The 14,863-nt window shown below is 31.8% G+C and overlaps 2 protein-coding genes across 2 annotated transcripts; one reads left to right on the forward strand and one right to left on the reverse strand.

Annotated features, from left to right (window-relative positions):
- Nucleotides 1-2,072: 2,072 nt before the first annotated feature.
- On the forward strand, nucleotides 2,073-3,922 carry LOC106408295. The gene is made up of 7 exons (XM_022688306.2): nucleotides 2,073-2,424; nucleotides 2,518-2,623; nucleotides 2,722-2,993; nucleotides 3,064-3,169; nucleotides 3,265-3,360; nucleotides 3,468-3,629; nucleotides 3,730-3,922. The coding sequence occupies exons 1-7, from the start codon at nucleotides 2,368-2,370 to the stop codon at nucleotides 3,846-3,848; spliced, it is 918 nt and encodes a 305-aa protein (XP_022544027.2). The 5' UTR covers nucleotides 2,073-2,367; the 3' UTR covers nucleotides 3,849-3,922.
- Nucleotides 3,923-4,000: 78 nt separating this feature from the next.
- BNAA06G34820D (uncharacterized protein At4g22758) lies at nucleotides 4,001-5,467 on the reverse strand. The gene is made up of 2 exons (XM_013858805.3): nucleotides 4,465-5,467; nucleotides 4,001-4,380 (listed from the first exon to the last, which is right to left on the reverse strand). The coding sequence occupies exons 1-2, from the start codon at nucleotides 4,712-4,714 to the stop codon at nucleotides 4,199-4,201; spliced, it is 432 nt and encodes a 143-aa protein (XP_013714259.1). The 5' UTR covers nucleotides 4,715-5,467; the 3' UTR covers nucleotides 4,001-4,198.
- Between the last annotated feature and the right edge of the window lie 9,396 nt (nucleotides 5,468-14,863).

A 14,863-nucleotide genomic window follows, 5' to 3' on the forward strand; every position in this document is an offset into this window, starting at 1 on the left:
ATTGAATGTGACATTCGATTTTTATCTACCTAATTCTGATTTATCCAATATCCGTACGTCTCTTTATTAATAATTTTTTTACTTTGTTCGGAAGAACATATCCATTTAATAATAATAATAATTTCATTTATTACTTTTTCTTTTATCATATAGTTTTTGACCAAAATTAATTGGCTGTTTAATACGGTTATACAGTATTAGTCATCAATCCGTGTTGACAAAAAAAGTCTTCAATCAGTAAGACTCAAAATAGTGTCATCAATAATTTTGACGTTGGAAAACAACTCTTCTATTTGCAGACCTATCTATTTGTCAATTTTTTTAATTTCTCCTGCTCCATGATTGATGGTTTAGAAAAAAAATTTGTTTCTAAAAAATTTATATTTCATTTTTTCAATGTATGTAATAATGATAAATTGTAAATTTTAAAAACAATAATTGTATTTACTGAACTATAATATGTCCATTCGTTACTGTTATCATCATAATGTACGTAAAAGAAAATCGAAACAAAACTCCAACTACACTATATACATTATTTGCAGTGAATTATAAATTATTGATTTTGGATCATTGACAGTTAACACAAAATTTAGTGTATATAAAATAAAATGGAAACAAGATTCAAATACAAAAGTATTTGGGTTGAATTTTAGATAGTTGATTTAGATTCGATGTATTACTATTAATCAGTTTTCGTTTAAAGAATCCACTCATATCTATTAAAGAATCCTATCTAATCTATTAAAATAGGAGTACAAAATTAGATTATCCCTTAGTTTTCCACTATATTTACAATGGCATGCCACTGAAGTTATTAATTAACCTATCTTTTAGGATTTTTGTCTTTTCTCTTCAATTAATGTATTTCCAAAATCAAATTCTAACTAAAAAATCATGGCAACAATAATTAATAAACCTAACTTTTAATATTTTTTGTCTTTTCCTTTTTATTATACATATGTGTATTTGAAAATAATTAATTCCATATATACATTTCGTAATTACATACATTATACGATAATTATTTTACTAATTCCACATATACATAATAAATAGTATACAACAATTTCATTATACATAATCATAAAATTTTGATCCATAAAAACAGTTTATACAATAATTTTATTATATATAATCATAAAATTTTGATCCATAAAAAATAAAAATACATTTGTGTAATTTTACAGGTCGTATTCTAAATAAATGGATGATATAATTAAGGGTTTACATGATAAAATAAAACTACTCAATATAAACTATAAAATTATTGTGTTTATAAATGTCATATTAAAAAAAAATTAAACGGGTAAATTTTAAAATATATATTATCACTTATACAAATAAATATTCATTTATCAAAAAACTAACACCTGCGCGGATGCGCGGGTCAAGCTCTAGTTTACAGTTATATTCAATTCCACTAAGAGGGTGTTATTGGTTTATGTATTTTAATGGATTTTAAAATTTAAACTAAATTCAGTGTTATTGGTTCTATGATTTTAAAATTCAAATTAAAATACACTGTTATTGGTTTTAAAATCCACTCATATCTATTAAAGAATCCTAATTACAATTATATTCAATTCCACTAAGAGGGTGTTATTGGTTTATGTATTTTAATGGATTTTAAAATTTAAATTAAATTCAGTGTTATTGGTTCTATGATTTTAAAATTCAAATTAAAATACACTGTTATTGGTTTTATGATTTTGAAACATATTTTAAAATCAAGTGTTATTCAATGGTAAGTATTTTTTTAAAGATTTGATTTAGAATTGGATTTGAGTGGATTTTAAAGTGTTATTAGGGTGAAAATACAAAGGAACAAATATCAAGTTGAACCTTGTTATTTTGAATGGATTTGTATTATTAGGGTTTCTCAGTTTTTACGTGGTTCCCCTTCGGTTGCATCATGACACCATCACATGGGTGGTGAGATACCAATCGGTTCTCTGCTAAACGTTTGTGGAAAGCTATTAGGCCAAGACAAGGTCTACTCGTAGATTGTCTGGCACAGTGCTGTCATTCCTAAGCATTTTTTTTCAAATGCTTGGTTGTTTCTTTAAACTTCCCAAACCAATAACACCCTAAAACAAAAAGGCAAAAGGTGGAGTTGAAACCTATTTGACTTGCCGAAGATTAATATACTTTCTTGCGAACTACGGTTAGTGTAGTGTTTCAGTTACAAGATAAGAACAAATGAGCCGAAAAAGCCTCAAATAACAATCAGCAGATATTCTTATATATTTAAAAAGCCTCCAAATCAAAGGAGCAAACAACCTTGCGCCTTCTTTCTCTCTCCTTCTCTATCACTTATTGTTAATCAGAATCTCTCTTCCCTTCTCCAAGAAAAGATCGCAGAGAATGGAAGATCTTCCTCTTCCCGGCGGCTGTAAAAACATGGAGGAGTTCTCCGCATACGTAAGATTTTTTCATCAATCCAAGAACCAAACGTACGAGTCACGAAACCTTTTCACTATAATCACTACTAGTCTCTCTCTTTCTCTGTTTCAGATTCATCGCAGAATCAACGAATGCATGAGAGACTATAAGAGCAAGGAAGAAACTATACAACATCTAATGGATCAGTTTCAAATCCCACATGTCATGACCAGCATAGGTACGTACACGTCGACTCCTTTTGCTTTTGCACCGTATCATCATCAATGTGTCTTACGGCAAAACGTTTGAGTAACTCGAAATCTTTTATTTTGGTAGTTTGGGATCTTCTTGAAGCAAAGTATCCAGAGAATTTCAGATCCCACTATGAATCTTGCGAGACTTATCAGAAGATCCTTGAAGCTTCAAGAATCCAGAGCTACCAACTTATACCGAGGTTTTTCAGGGATAGAAGAGAGATAGATCAACAACGTCGCTCTAATATCCAGAGAAATGATGATGATGCAACATCACAAGCACCTCAGTGTTCTAATGGTGGTGATGCCTTAGTCCCTAGAGGTTTTAAGAGCGTGCAGGAGTTCTCATATTACGTAAGATTCCATCAGTTCATCAATCAGTTAGAAGTTACATTATAATCTCTTGATATCTGCTCTGTTTCAGGTTCATGGAAGGATCATGAAGTGTATGCGTAATTACAAGAGCAAGGAAGAAACTGTAAAACATCTATTGGATCAGTATCGGATCGCACCTGAATCGACCAACGCAGGTAATTAAGTAGATTTTTTTTTTTTAACAGAACCATTAACGGGTCTTGAGGCAAAACGTTTGAGTAATTTGAAATATAAAATATCTTTTTTGTAGTTTGGGATCGTCTTGAACAAGGTTATCAAGATAACTTCAGATCGTACTACGAAGCTTGCGAGAAGAATCGGAAGTTACGTGAACAAGAAGCACCAAGTAAGCACATAGAAACCTAGACAAGCTCTAGTTTCCTTGTCATGCAAGACATTATCTGATTAAAAATTTCTTTTTTCTTTGTTCGTTTTGTCTTGGGACTGATGAAGAAGAAACGGCTAATGCTCAGATCACAGCAGAAACTAGATCTTGTAAGTCTTCTAAGAGAGAGAGAGGTAAACAGAAGAAGGCAGCTTCGACATCAGTGGCCAGTAAGACACTCATACTGAGGAGCTTAAATGATATAAATGTGAAAAAGCGAGAGCAACAATGTACATTTCCTCCTGATCAAAGCTGTATTAAACTTATCTTTTTTCTTCTCATTGTGTGCTCCTAAAAGTTGAAGAATGACATGGTCTTTGCTTCTTTTAGTAAAGGAGACTGGTCCTGCATCACGAGTCTCTCGTTTGGGACCAGATGCTAATGGAGCGATGCACATGAATTTGGAGGACCTTCTTCTTATGCTGAATCGCTCAAGAGACGGTGCATAGATAAGGAGCAAGTGAGAGGTGACAACGAAGAAGCATGATCAGAATCAATAACGGCTAGAAAACATATTAGATGATCGAGAAAGATATGAGATTCTCACATTAGACATATGTTTCTTTGATGCTTTCTTTTTATCATATAGCTAAACAGTTATTTCAGTCTATCAAATCTCAATCCATGTTATTGTGTTGCAAAATACATCAGAACATGTTAAAGAACATATATTCATTCTATCAAACCCCATTCCATTTATTAGTGTAGCCAAATAAAACAAAAAACCGAAGCACAAGTGTTTGTGATGCTTATTCCTCTGACAAGAAAACCAAAAAGAGAAGTGCAGAAATCTTATGATCTAGTGAGAAGGAACCATAAGGCCTAGAGACTTGTTGAGCCATGCCTTCCATTTCCCAGAGGTCTTCCTGATTGTTGTTGTTGATGTGTCCACAGAGCCTCCAAGGTTCTGAGCTTCTAACTTCTTAGACAGAACAAAGTTCCTTGATCCGGTTGAACCAATCTTTCCCCATGGATTAAATGCTGAAATGATCAAAATGTTACTTAAAATAATCAAAGCCATTAATGAGCCAAACACATAGGGTAGTAAAAAAACTCAAATTTCACCTTCAACAGCATAGTAAGGAGAGTAGAGAAGGAAAAAGCTAGAGTCAGAACCGAGTAGGGGAAGCCTGCCTTCACGAGCATAGCATTTGAGAGCATAGTCAATAACATTTGAAACAGTTTCATCTTCTTTAACAACGAAACGAATGGGTCCAGCACTTCCTAAGAAACTGATGCTAACAAGGAACCTGTTAATCTTGGACTTGTGTGTTTTCTTCTGCTTGTTGTTGTTGTTATTGTTGTACAGCAACATCTTTAACCATAAACGTCAAAAAAATAAAAATAAAACAAAACTTTTGATGGGAGTTTGAGTTGCTTCAAGGGTCGACGCCGATGCAACGGAAGTACCAGGAGTCCTTGCAAGAGCCAAAAGTGAAGGAGGAGGAGAGAGGAGGGAGGAGAAAGCTCGCCCTTGCGGTGGTGCAATGGGAGAGCATAAATTCTCTGGTAGTCGGAGTTGTTTCTACCATTCAAGACGCTGCTTCTGAGATAGAGAGATATTGAAGGATCGAGGGAATGAGATGGTGAAATTAAAATGGATGTGAATAAGGAAACACAGAGTCTCTGATGGTGAAGAAGATTCAGAATCTAAAAAGGAAGGTCGAGGATGAAAGTGGAAGTTTTGAGATGGTGTGAGGGGGTAGAAAGGGTTAAAATAGGGTTAGAAAGAGAGAAAAGGGAGGATGCGCGATTCTTCATCCGCAAGTAAAGCAAACCCTTTGAACCCACCGAAACTGTCTCCCTACTCTTCAGTCAATTCTGTATTTTCTGTTATCTCTTTGGCACGGCAAAAAAAGAAAAAAGCTGGTTAGTGATATCCTCAAAAGCTCATCATTATAAAGCGGGGTTGTGATTAATTTAAGTTATTTAACCAACGTTGAAAAGTAGACACATTGGATTAGTGATCTCCTGATTTTAATTTTTGAATATATCTATTTTTTTGATTAATTTTTTACATTATAAAATAGTTTCAACTAACAAAAAAGATAATAAGGTTTTAGTATTTTTCTCTTAGCAACAAATATTCATTATGAACAAGGCTAGTTTGCTCTTTGTTTGTTTTTAGGTAAATTATTAACAAACAAGTAGATATAGTTGAACATTAAACAAAAGTTTTTTAAGCTAGATACAGTTAGAAATAACTTTCTGCCACTGGGTCAAAATGTCTCTAGTTGGAAACCAAAACTATTACATGATATAGTTTTAAGTTTGGGAGGATTACGAGCTTTGGTCCTGAATTTTCTGGTATTAAACAAAATATATAAATAAATATGGGTTTAATCTTTACAACAATTAAATATCGGTAGTCTCTCTCTCTCTATATATATATAGTTATTCTTCTAATCTATTCAAATAGAACACAATCTTTTATATAATAAATCACAAGTCGTCTCACCAATTAAAATTTGACACTTGGCAAAATTTTACAAAAAAAATTAATATAAAAAAGGAAACTGAGTATGATTTATTTTTGAAACAGAAATCTAAACCCCTAAATTTTCTCCTATCCTCAATCAAAATGAATCGTGTCATCGATAACTTCCAACGCCAAGATTTTAATAGGTTTGAACTTTATCTTCCTCAAGCAAGTACGCTTTGCTCCGATCCTTGAAACTCTTCAAGGTTTGGTTTTAAATTCTAACCATGGCCTCAAAAACTTAACATATGGAGTAGATGTAGAAAAAATTAGATTCATGGGCATATTACAGGTATATATATAGTTTTTTATTCCTTCACCTTCTAAAAGTTTTAAATTAGTAGCTTTTTGGTTTTGTTTTCAGAGAATAGCGATAGCATACTTCGTTGCTGTACTGTGCGAGATTTGGTTTATCGGAAACCATAATGTCAGCCCAGAGCTATCTATGATCAATAAGTACAGATTTCACTGATAAACTGTCTTTTTTTTTTACATCTCAAAACTTTAATCTTGCATTTGTATACATTTGATTTATCCTTCTATTGATTTGACAGGGTGGTGGCATTTGTTATTAGTTACAACATCATATTTATCCTTGCTATACGGCTTATATACGTGCCAGACTCGGAATATCAGATTTCAACACAAGACCAAGGATCAACAACATTCTTGGTTGGATTCAGTTTCTTCTTACCTTAACTTAGATAGTACTGTACCGCTTCTAAACTGTTTAATAACCTGAAGGTGAAATGTGGGGTAAGAGGAAGGACCAGGCTGTAACGCAGGTGGAATGCTGACCGTATGTTACTAATGATACATCATCTGTACAAGAAACCAGTATCATCTGTTTAATAATATGCACGGACCAAGGTTCGTAATCTTGAATCATATGTTTTCTCTTTCTTCAGTATTTGTTATGTGTTCGTTTTCATTTGATCTCTTTTATCTAAATTTTATGGATCAAATATGTAACGCCAATCTTCTTCCCAGCCATCTGCTTGATTAATTTCATGCTGCGACGACCATTCATAAACATTGAATTAGACAGTGTGATCGACGCAAACTATTTAGCAGCAACAACTGACCAATAATGCTTATAAACCATACATAGAGTGAAGAAATGAGATATTACAAAGTCATAAACAAACAAAATATGTGTAAACAGAAAAATGAATAGGAAGAAATCACGTAGACAAATAAGATAAGACTTCTAAAAGATGAATTCATTGCAAAACTATACATGTTTATAAACCATTTATTAAACCTAAGCATGCAATCTTTGAAGGAGACTTTTTTATACTGAGAAATTGACGATAGATTGAAAATCTGTTGCAAATTTAACCTACAGAAAATACATAACTGTTAAAACAAATCTATAAGTTAGAGATTTGGATTTACTTTCAGATGTTGCTGCACAATTAAGAGTAGTTTACGTTGCGCTCATGTCACATGAACAAGAAACCCATTGCACCGTCTCCTTAGTGATCAAATATCCTAGACCATGTATTCATGATACTGCATTTGATCATCCTCCAGAACGCACATGAAGAAGCGGAAGGGGCAGCAGTGGCAGCAAAGGCAGAAGGGACAGCAGGGTCGACCTCTAAACGCACAAGAATAAAAACACCAAAACGCACAAGAAAAAAAAACAGTAGCATGTATGTTCTTGTGAGTTTTGCTGCTTCTCCTTGTGCGTTTAGGGGTGGACGCTTCTGCCGTTGCAGCCGCTTTAATAACCTTAACCCGTAAAGAATTGATCTTTCTGTATAGTGGAGATGTCTAAAAGCATTCGTCCCAATGCATATAGAATACCTGAACAATTTATAATCAAAGAACCAAATATGACGAAACAGACCCTTAATGGTGGTCTTACCAATAAGTCAAATTTCAAACTTGCATTCATGGTAAGAATAATTCGGTGTGGCCAAATTTAACTCAATATCTTTTTTTTTCTTTCTCTATTTATTGGTATGATCCATAATCATATGATTTGTTTCCAGATATATGCATGAAGAAAAATATACTGAAAAGAGTAAGAGATCTACACCGAGATGCACCACGTATCAGCCAAATATGTGTGTTTATTTATTGTGAATGTTTTCATGAGGTTTCTGTGGAAAGTATATTTTCTCATGAAATTCCAATATTCATTCATTTTTATGAGGTTTCTACGGAAAGTATATTATTGTTGCTTAATTGTATTTTTAAATTTAATAGTTTTTATTTTCAATAACTATTTTCACTCATTATTATCTGCACTGTATGTATATACATTTTCAACACTAACAAAATATTTATGGTGGCCTTATCAATTGGTGAAAATTATTCTAAGTTGCATTCATGGTAAGAATCATTCAGAGTCAACTATAGTGACTCCGCAGGTTTTTTTCTTTCCTTTTTGATATAATCCATATGATTTGTTTCCAGATATGTACTGGACGATAAGAATGATATATTGAAAAGAGTAATATCAAAGTCGAGTTGCACCAACTATCAGCCGATCGAATCTGTGTATAGATTATTGTGAATGTTCTCATGAGGTTTCTAAGAAAAGTATCTTTTGTCATGAAATTAAAATTCTGATATCCATGAATCTATCTATCTATATTATTAAAACTGAAGTACCTTTTGGTACTGTTTGGAAACTTAGATAGTAGATTAAATGAAAGTTGTTGGGAAACAATGATAGCAGATTAAATATCTTTTTTATTTACATATTTAGTCACTGTATTTCTTTCTTATTTACAGATTATGTCGTTTGGAAACTTGGATAGCAGATTAAATGAAAATTGTTTGGAAACACGGATAGCAGATTAAATATTTCTGTTTATTTACACATTTAGCCATTGCATTTCTTTCTTATTTACAAATCTTCCACTTCACTTAAAATAAAAATAAATAAATTAATCACAATGAATTGTTGTTATTTTTGCTGAAAATAAAAACACAAACTGTAATATATAATATATATTCATCTGTTACAATACAATTTTCAAGAAAACCAAATATCAGAAAATTAATAATAATTCATAAAAACCCACTATAAAAAATTAAATCATTTTTAAATAAATAAACAAAAACATCAATAGGTTAATATATGAATATTACAATTACATCAAATTGCATCAAGTTATAAAATTATAAATATAATATTACGTACAAATAAAAAACTATTATCAAACATCTATATTATAATATAATATATTCTACTCTAAATATATTTTACAAAACATAAAAATATAAATGTACATTTTATAAAATCAATGGTTTATAAATTTACATTGAACGCAAGTTAAATCCAACACCCGCGCGGAGGCGCGGATCAAGATCTAGTTTGTAGTTAAGAGCGAAACAATAGTTGAACCTCCAGCTTGTGAGAACCCATTTCCAAAACAGCCGATTTCATGGACTGGAGTCGGACTGGAGAAACTCGATGATGTGATCACAAAGGTAATGAGGATCAGGTATCACATTGATGATGAACCTTTTTTACATAGCTTTGTATATTTATTGTCAGTCCCTTTTCCAACAAAAGAAGTCATTATTTTACAAAACAATAAGATTATGTACTTTAATCAATACAGTATAATGTTTGATAATAATTTAGTGCATAGTATTATTAAATATCGTGAAAGACCAGCTTGTACGATTCCAAGAAAAAAATCAGTTACAGTCTAATTAAAACAGACAATTAAATCAACACCATTAAAAGAATATTAATTTATAATAATCATAAAATAATTAAGCAACATAACATACTATATTCATTGCATTCTTGACCACTTCCACATCATCCAAACTAATAATTATATGTATAAACTTGCTAACTGTAGCACTTGGTTTACCCTTAAGAGGGGTTTCATTGTCTCTGGGGAAGCATACGATAACCATGGACTTGAAAATTTCAACACAAGTGTGAAACAACAGTCTTACTATGAACCAAACCAAGTAACTAAAGGGTGCATCGCATTGCTTTTCTTTGGGACTACGAAAATAGGTAATGCTAGTAAAAGAGACATAAGAGACCATTTTTTTCACCATTCCATCACCTAGAGAATGGTGAAATCTTGCCACGGCTACAGATCCAGCATGTGATATTTAAGTTTCACTAGGTGAAACTCCCATAAAGCTTTAGACTTATCCATTGGAGAAATAGCCATGTTTGTTGTATAATCCTCTAGAAACTGATCAGGATAATCAATGTTCTGATCTATATTTAGAACAACTACATGCTCTTCCACTTTTACTTTTGTAGGAATCCACCTAGCTTTAATTTTGTGCTCACCGTGACCTTTATCCTACAAAAGTATATATAAACACTGGATTAAGAAAATGTTTTAGTTAAAATAATTGTACCATTGCCTTTGATCATATATATATATATATATATATATGTTGTGTTTTCAATGTAAGAATTCAGAACATTTTCCAAATATTTTCGATATGATTCTTCTCTCTTATCATTTTTAGCATCGCTTATAAACTAGGAACAATTCAAACATTTTAAAGGATAATGATAATTATAATATTTATGCATTCAACATAAACATCATATAAAATGAATCTGAAGGAATATCATTTTAAAGGAAAAAAAATAACATTAGTTACGATATACTTCCTCTGTTTTTAAAAGATGCATATTCTACACTTTTCACATATATTAAGAAAACTCATTAAATATGCATTGTTTTTTCTGAATAACAATTTTCCATAATTTTTAGCTAATAGAAATTCAATAAACACCATTAATGTTTTTGAAACTTACAATTTTTCATAAAATCATACATTAGAAAAATAAAAAATGTATTTTTTTGAAACAATTTTTTTTTTCAGAACATACATCGTTTAGGAACGGAATGAGTATAATATAAATTACTAGGATGCTAGAGAAGCGTGAATAGTTAATCAAAGTGTTCTTTAAGCCTTCAACAGTGGCATGTGGATTGCCTTCGGTTTTGCATCCGATGGTTATGATGTTGAAGCAGTCATGACCGAGGAGACTGAACAGCCGTGAAAACAGGCTGAGCGGCTTCTCATTGCGCATCACTTTCTTAGCCGCATGCAGCCATCTCTGTTGGTCCGATTATGTGTGCTTGGTTGCTGAATGCTGAATATATAACTACTCTACTATATATAATTGTTGCTATTGATGTGTTTCTCATTTTTAATTGTTTCTTCAGCGCTATTGACTAGAACATGCTCCTCTTACTAATAGTATTTTAATTTGGTGGTCAAACGTGTAGGTGGCCAGTAGCATGCACTTAACGTTTGTTCCATCCTTTAGACTTCACATAATAAGCATGAATTTCAAAGTAAACAAGTGTCAATCATTTCCTCCTAACATTTATGCCTTGATGAATGCATTTGTAAGGAGTTTTTAGTTTTCTATTTTTTGGGGCTTTTATTTTATATCGTTATTTTAAATTATTTACTTAAAATGAGAAATGGTAGGTCAAAACTGGTTTTAGTATCTACGTAGTAAAGCAAAATTTTAAACAGCTGATCAGAAGATATGAGTAAGCTTTTGTCATTTGGCAAAATTATAACTTTTGTTAACATGACAAATACAAGTTTGGGGGTAACCAGTTAGAAGGATAAATACAATTGGTGGAGAAACACCATTTGATTGATGGACAATGGACAATTTCTTGCAGCATTATTTGATGGTTGATAACAAAACTTAAATGGCAAATGTGGAAGCTGTATTTCCTAGTTCTTAATAGATTCGACCAAATTTCGGTATTTGAGAAGCCAAAATCAGAACTAAAATTTAATTCATTTAATATCTTTTGGATAATGTCTTACACTTTACTCTCTCTTTTCACAAGCAATTGTTTTTGAAGAATTTTGGTTTTTATGAACATGTGATTTATTTTAATAAAAATAAATTATTTGAATTTGATATATCAAAATGTAGTTAGTAGTGATAAATTTTAAAATATTTATATCTAGATTCTAGAATTTTAAGTTGAGCAGCTTTTTATTCTATGTAATTCTATTGAGTTTATATTATACACTGTAAAATGTAAAAAAAGAAAAGATTCAGTAGCATATAGATTTAGGTTTTAGGTATATGTTATTATGTCCTATAAGTTCCCTTTATAGATTTGTGAGATCTGCCGCACAAACACTAAACTGGAGTTTGTAGCAGATAAGAGAAGATATCGGTCTTAGTAGTTTTTCGTTCGTGTGACAGAAACATAATTTAGACTGCTCTTAATTGCGAAGTAAGATCGAAAAGTAATCAAAATCTCTAACTTTTAGATATGTTTTAATGGATACTTACTTTCTGTAAATAAAATCTGTATGGATGGTTTTTTATTTTATCGTCATTTGTTCTGTATTAGTTAAAAGAAAAAAAATTATGTCAAAGACTACATGTTTAGGTTTAATAAATGGTTTATTAAACCTAAACATGCAATCTTTAAAGGATTTTCTTTATATCTATACTGATCAATTGACGATAAATTGAAAAACCGTTCATACAGATTTAACCTACAGAAATACATATATATTAAAACAAATCTATAAAAATATTTGGATTTACTTTCAGAACTTGCTGCACAACTAAGAGTAGTTTACGCTGTGCTCATGTCACACGAACGAGAAACTAGTAAGGTAGATATCTTCTCTTATTCACTACAAACTCTAGTTTTGGTGTGGTGTGGTGGATTTCACAAATCTATAAAGGGTACTTAAAGGAAACGACAAACCCATTGCACCTTCTCCATAGTGATCAAATCTTAGACCATATATTCATGATACTGCGTTTGATCATCCTCCAGAGCACACATGAAGACACGGAGGGGGCAGCAGCGGCAGTGACAGAAGAAGCAGCAGCATCTACCTATAAACGCACAAGAAGAAGCAGCAGAATACACAAGAAGAAAAAGCAGCAGCCTATCTGTCTGTTCATGTGAGTTCTGCTGCTTCTTCTTGTGTGTTTTAGAGGTGGACGCTGCCGCCTCTTTAAAAATCTGAACCCGTAAGGAATTGATCTGTCTGTATTGTATAACGGAGATGTCTAAAAGTATTAGTTCCAAGGTATGTAGAATACCTGAACAATTTATAAGCAAAGAATGAAATGTATGACAAAACAGATCCCTTAATGGTGGCCTTACCAATAGGTGAAATTATTCAAAGTTGCATTCATGGTAAGAATTTTTTTTTTTTAACCACAGCATTCATGGTAAGAATTATCCGGCGTTGCCAACTGTAAGGACTCAATATGTTTTTTTTTCTTTCTTTTTTTATTTAAATGATTCATAATAATATGATTTGTTTCCAAGTCTATGCATGAAGAAAAATATACTGAAAAGAGTAAGACATCTACGCAGAGATGCACCACCTAATATGTGTGTTTATTTTGTGAATGTTTTCATGAGGTTTCTATGGAAAGTATATTTTCTCATGAAATTCAAATATTCATGCATTTTTCATGAGGTTTTTCGGAAATTATATTAATATTGCTTAATTGTATTTTTAAATTTAATAGTTTTTATTTTCACTAACGATTTTCACTCATTATTATCTACACATGTATGTATATACATTTTCAACACTAAACAAAATATTATGGTGGCCTTATCAATAGGTGAAAATTATCTAAGTTGCATTCATGGTAAGAATCATTCAGTGTCAACTGTAGTGATTTCGTTTTTTTTTCTTTTTTTATTGGTATTATCCATATGATTTGTTTCTGGATATGTACACAAAGAGAAAAAATAATATATTGAAAAGGGTAAAAGATCTACGTCCAGATGCACCAACTATCAGCCGATCGAATCTGTGTATAGATTATTGTGAATGTTCTCATGAGGTTTAGAAAAGTGTCTTTTGTTATATATGAAAATTCCAATATCCAGTTTGTGAGAACCCACTTCCAAAACAGCCGATGTCATGGACTGGAGAGACTCGAAGATGTGATCAAAAAGGTGATGAAGTCAGGTATATCACATTGACATCAACAGCTAGATTGATGATAACCTTCTTTACATAGCTTTGTATATATATTGTCAGTCCCTTTTCCAACAAAAAAAGTCATTATTTAAAAAAACAATAAGATTATGTACTGTAATCAATATAATGTTTGATAATAGCTTGGTGCATAGTATAATCAAATATCGTGATATGCCAGCTTGCACGATTCCAAGAAAGATATCATTTACAGTCTAATTGAAAAAGAGACAATCAAATCAACATCATTAAAAAAGTATTTAAAATAATCATAAACTAATTAAGGAACGTACCATATTCATTGCACTCTTCACCGCTTTCACATCATCCAAACTAATAATTCGATGTATAAACTTATTAATGCCAACTTTAGCACTTAGTTTACCCTTATGAGGTGTTGCGTTGTCTCCGGGAATCATACGATAACCATGGACTTGAAAATTTCAACACAAGTGTGAAACAATAGTCTTACTATGAGCCAAAATCAAATAACTAATGTAACGTCCAACAAGCGTGCGTCGCATTGCTTTTCTTTGGGACTGCGAAAGTAGGTACTGCCTCGGGGTCAATGTTTTTGAGTTCAAACTAGTAAAAGAGACATAGAGACATTTCATCACCTAGAGAATGGTGAAATCTACCCACAGCTACAGATCCAGCATGTGATTTCTTCAGTTTCACTAGGTGAAACTCCAATAAAGGTTTGGAACAAAATTTGAAAGTATTTTAAATCATTTATCTAAAATGAGAAATGGTAAGTCAAAACTGATTTTAGTATGTACGTAGAAAAGCAAAATTTTAATAAGCTGATCAGAAGATATGAGTAAGATTGGGATTAACCAGTTAGAAGGATAAATACAATTGGTGGGAAAAAACCATTAGATTGATGGACTATTTTTGCGGCATTATTTGATGGTCGTCTAACAAAACTAAAATGGGGAATGTGGAAGCTGTATTTCCTAGTTCTTAATATATTTGACGAAAGTTTGGTATTTAAGAAACCAAAATCAGAACTAAAATTTAATTCATTTA

Source organism: Brassica napus, chromosome A6 (genome assembly GCF_020379485.1).
Source record: "Brassica napus cultivar Da-Ae chromosome A6, Da-Ae, whole genome shotgun sequence".
Lineage (NCBI taxonomy): Eukaryota > Viridiplantae > Streptophyta > Magnoliopsida > Brassicales > Brassicaceae > Brassica > Brassica napus.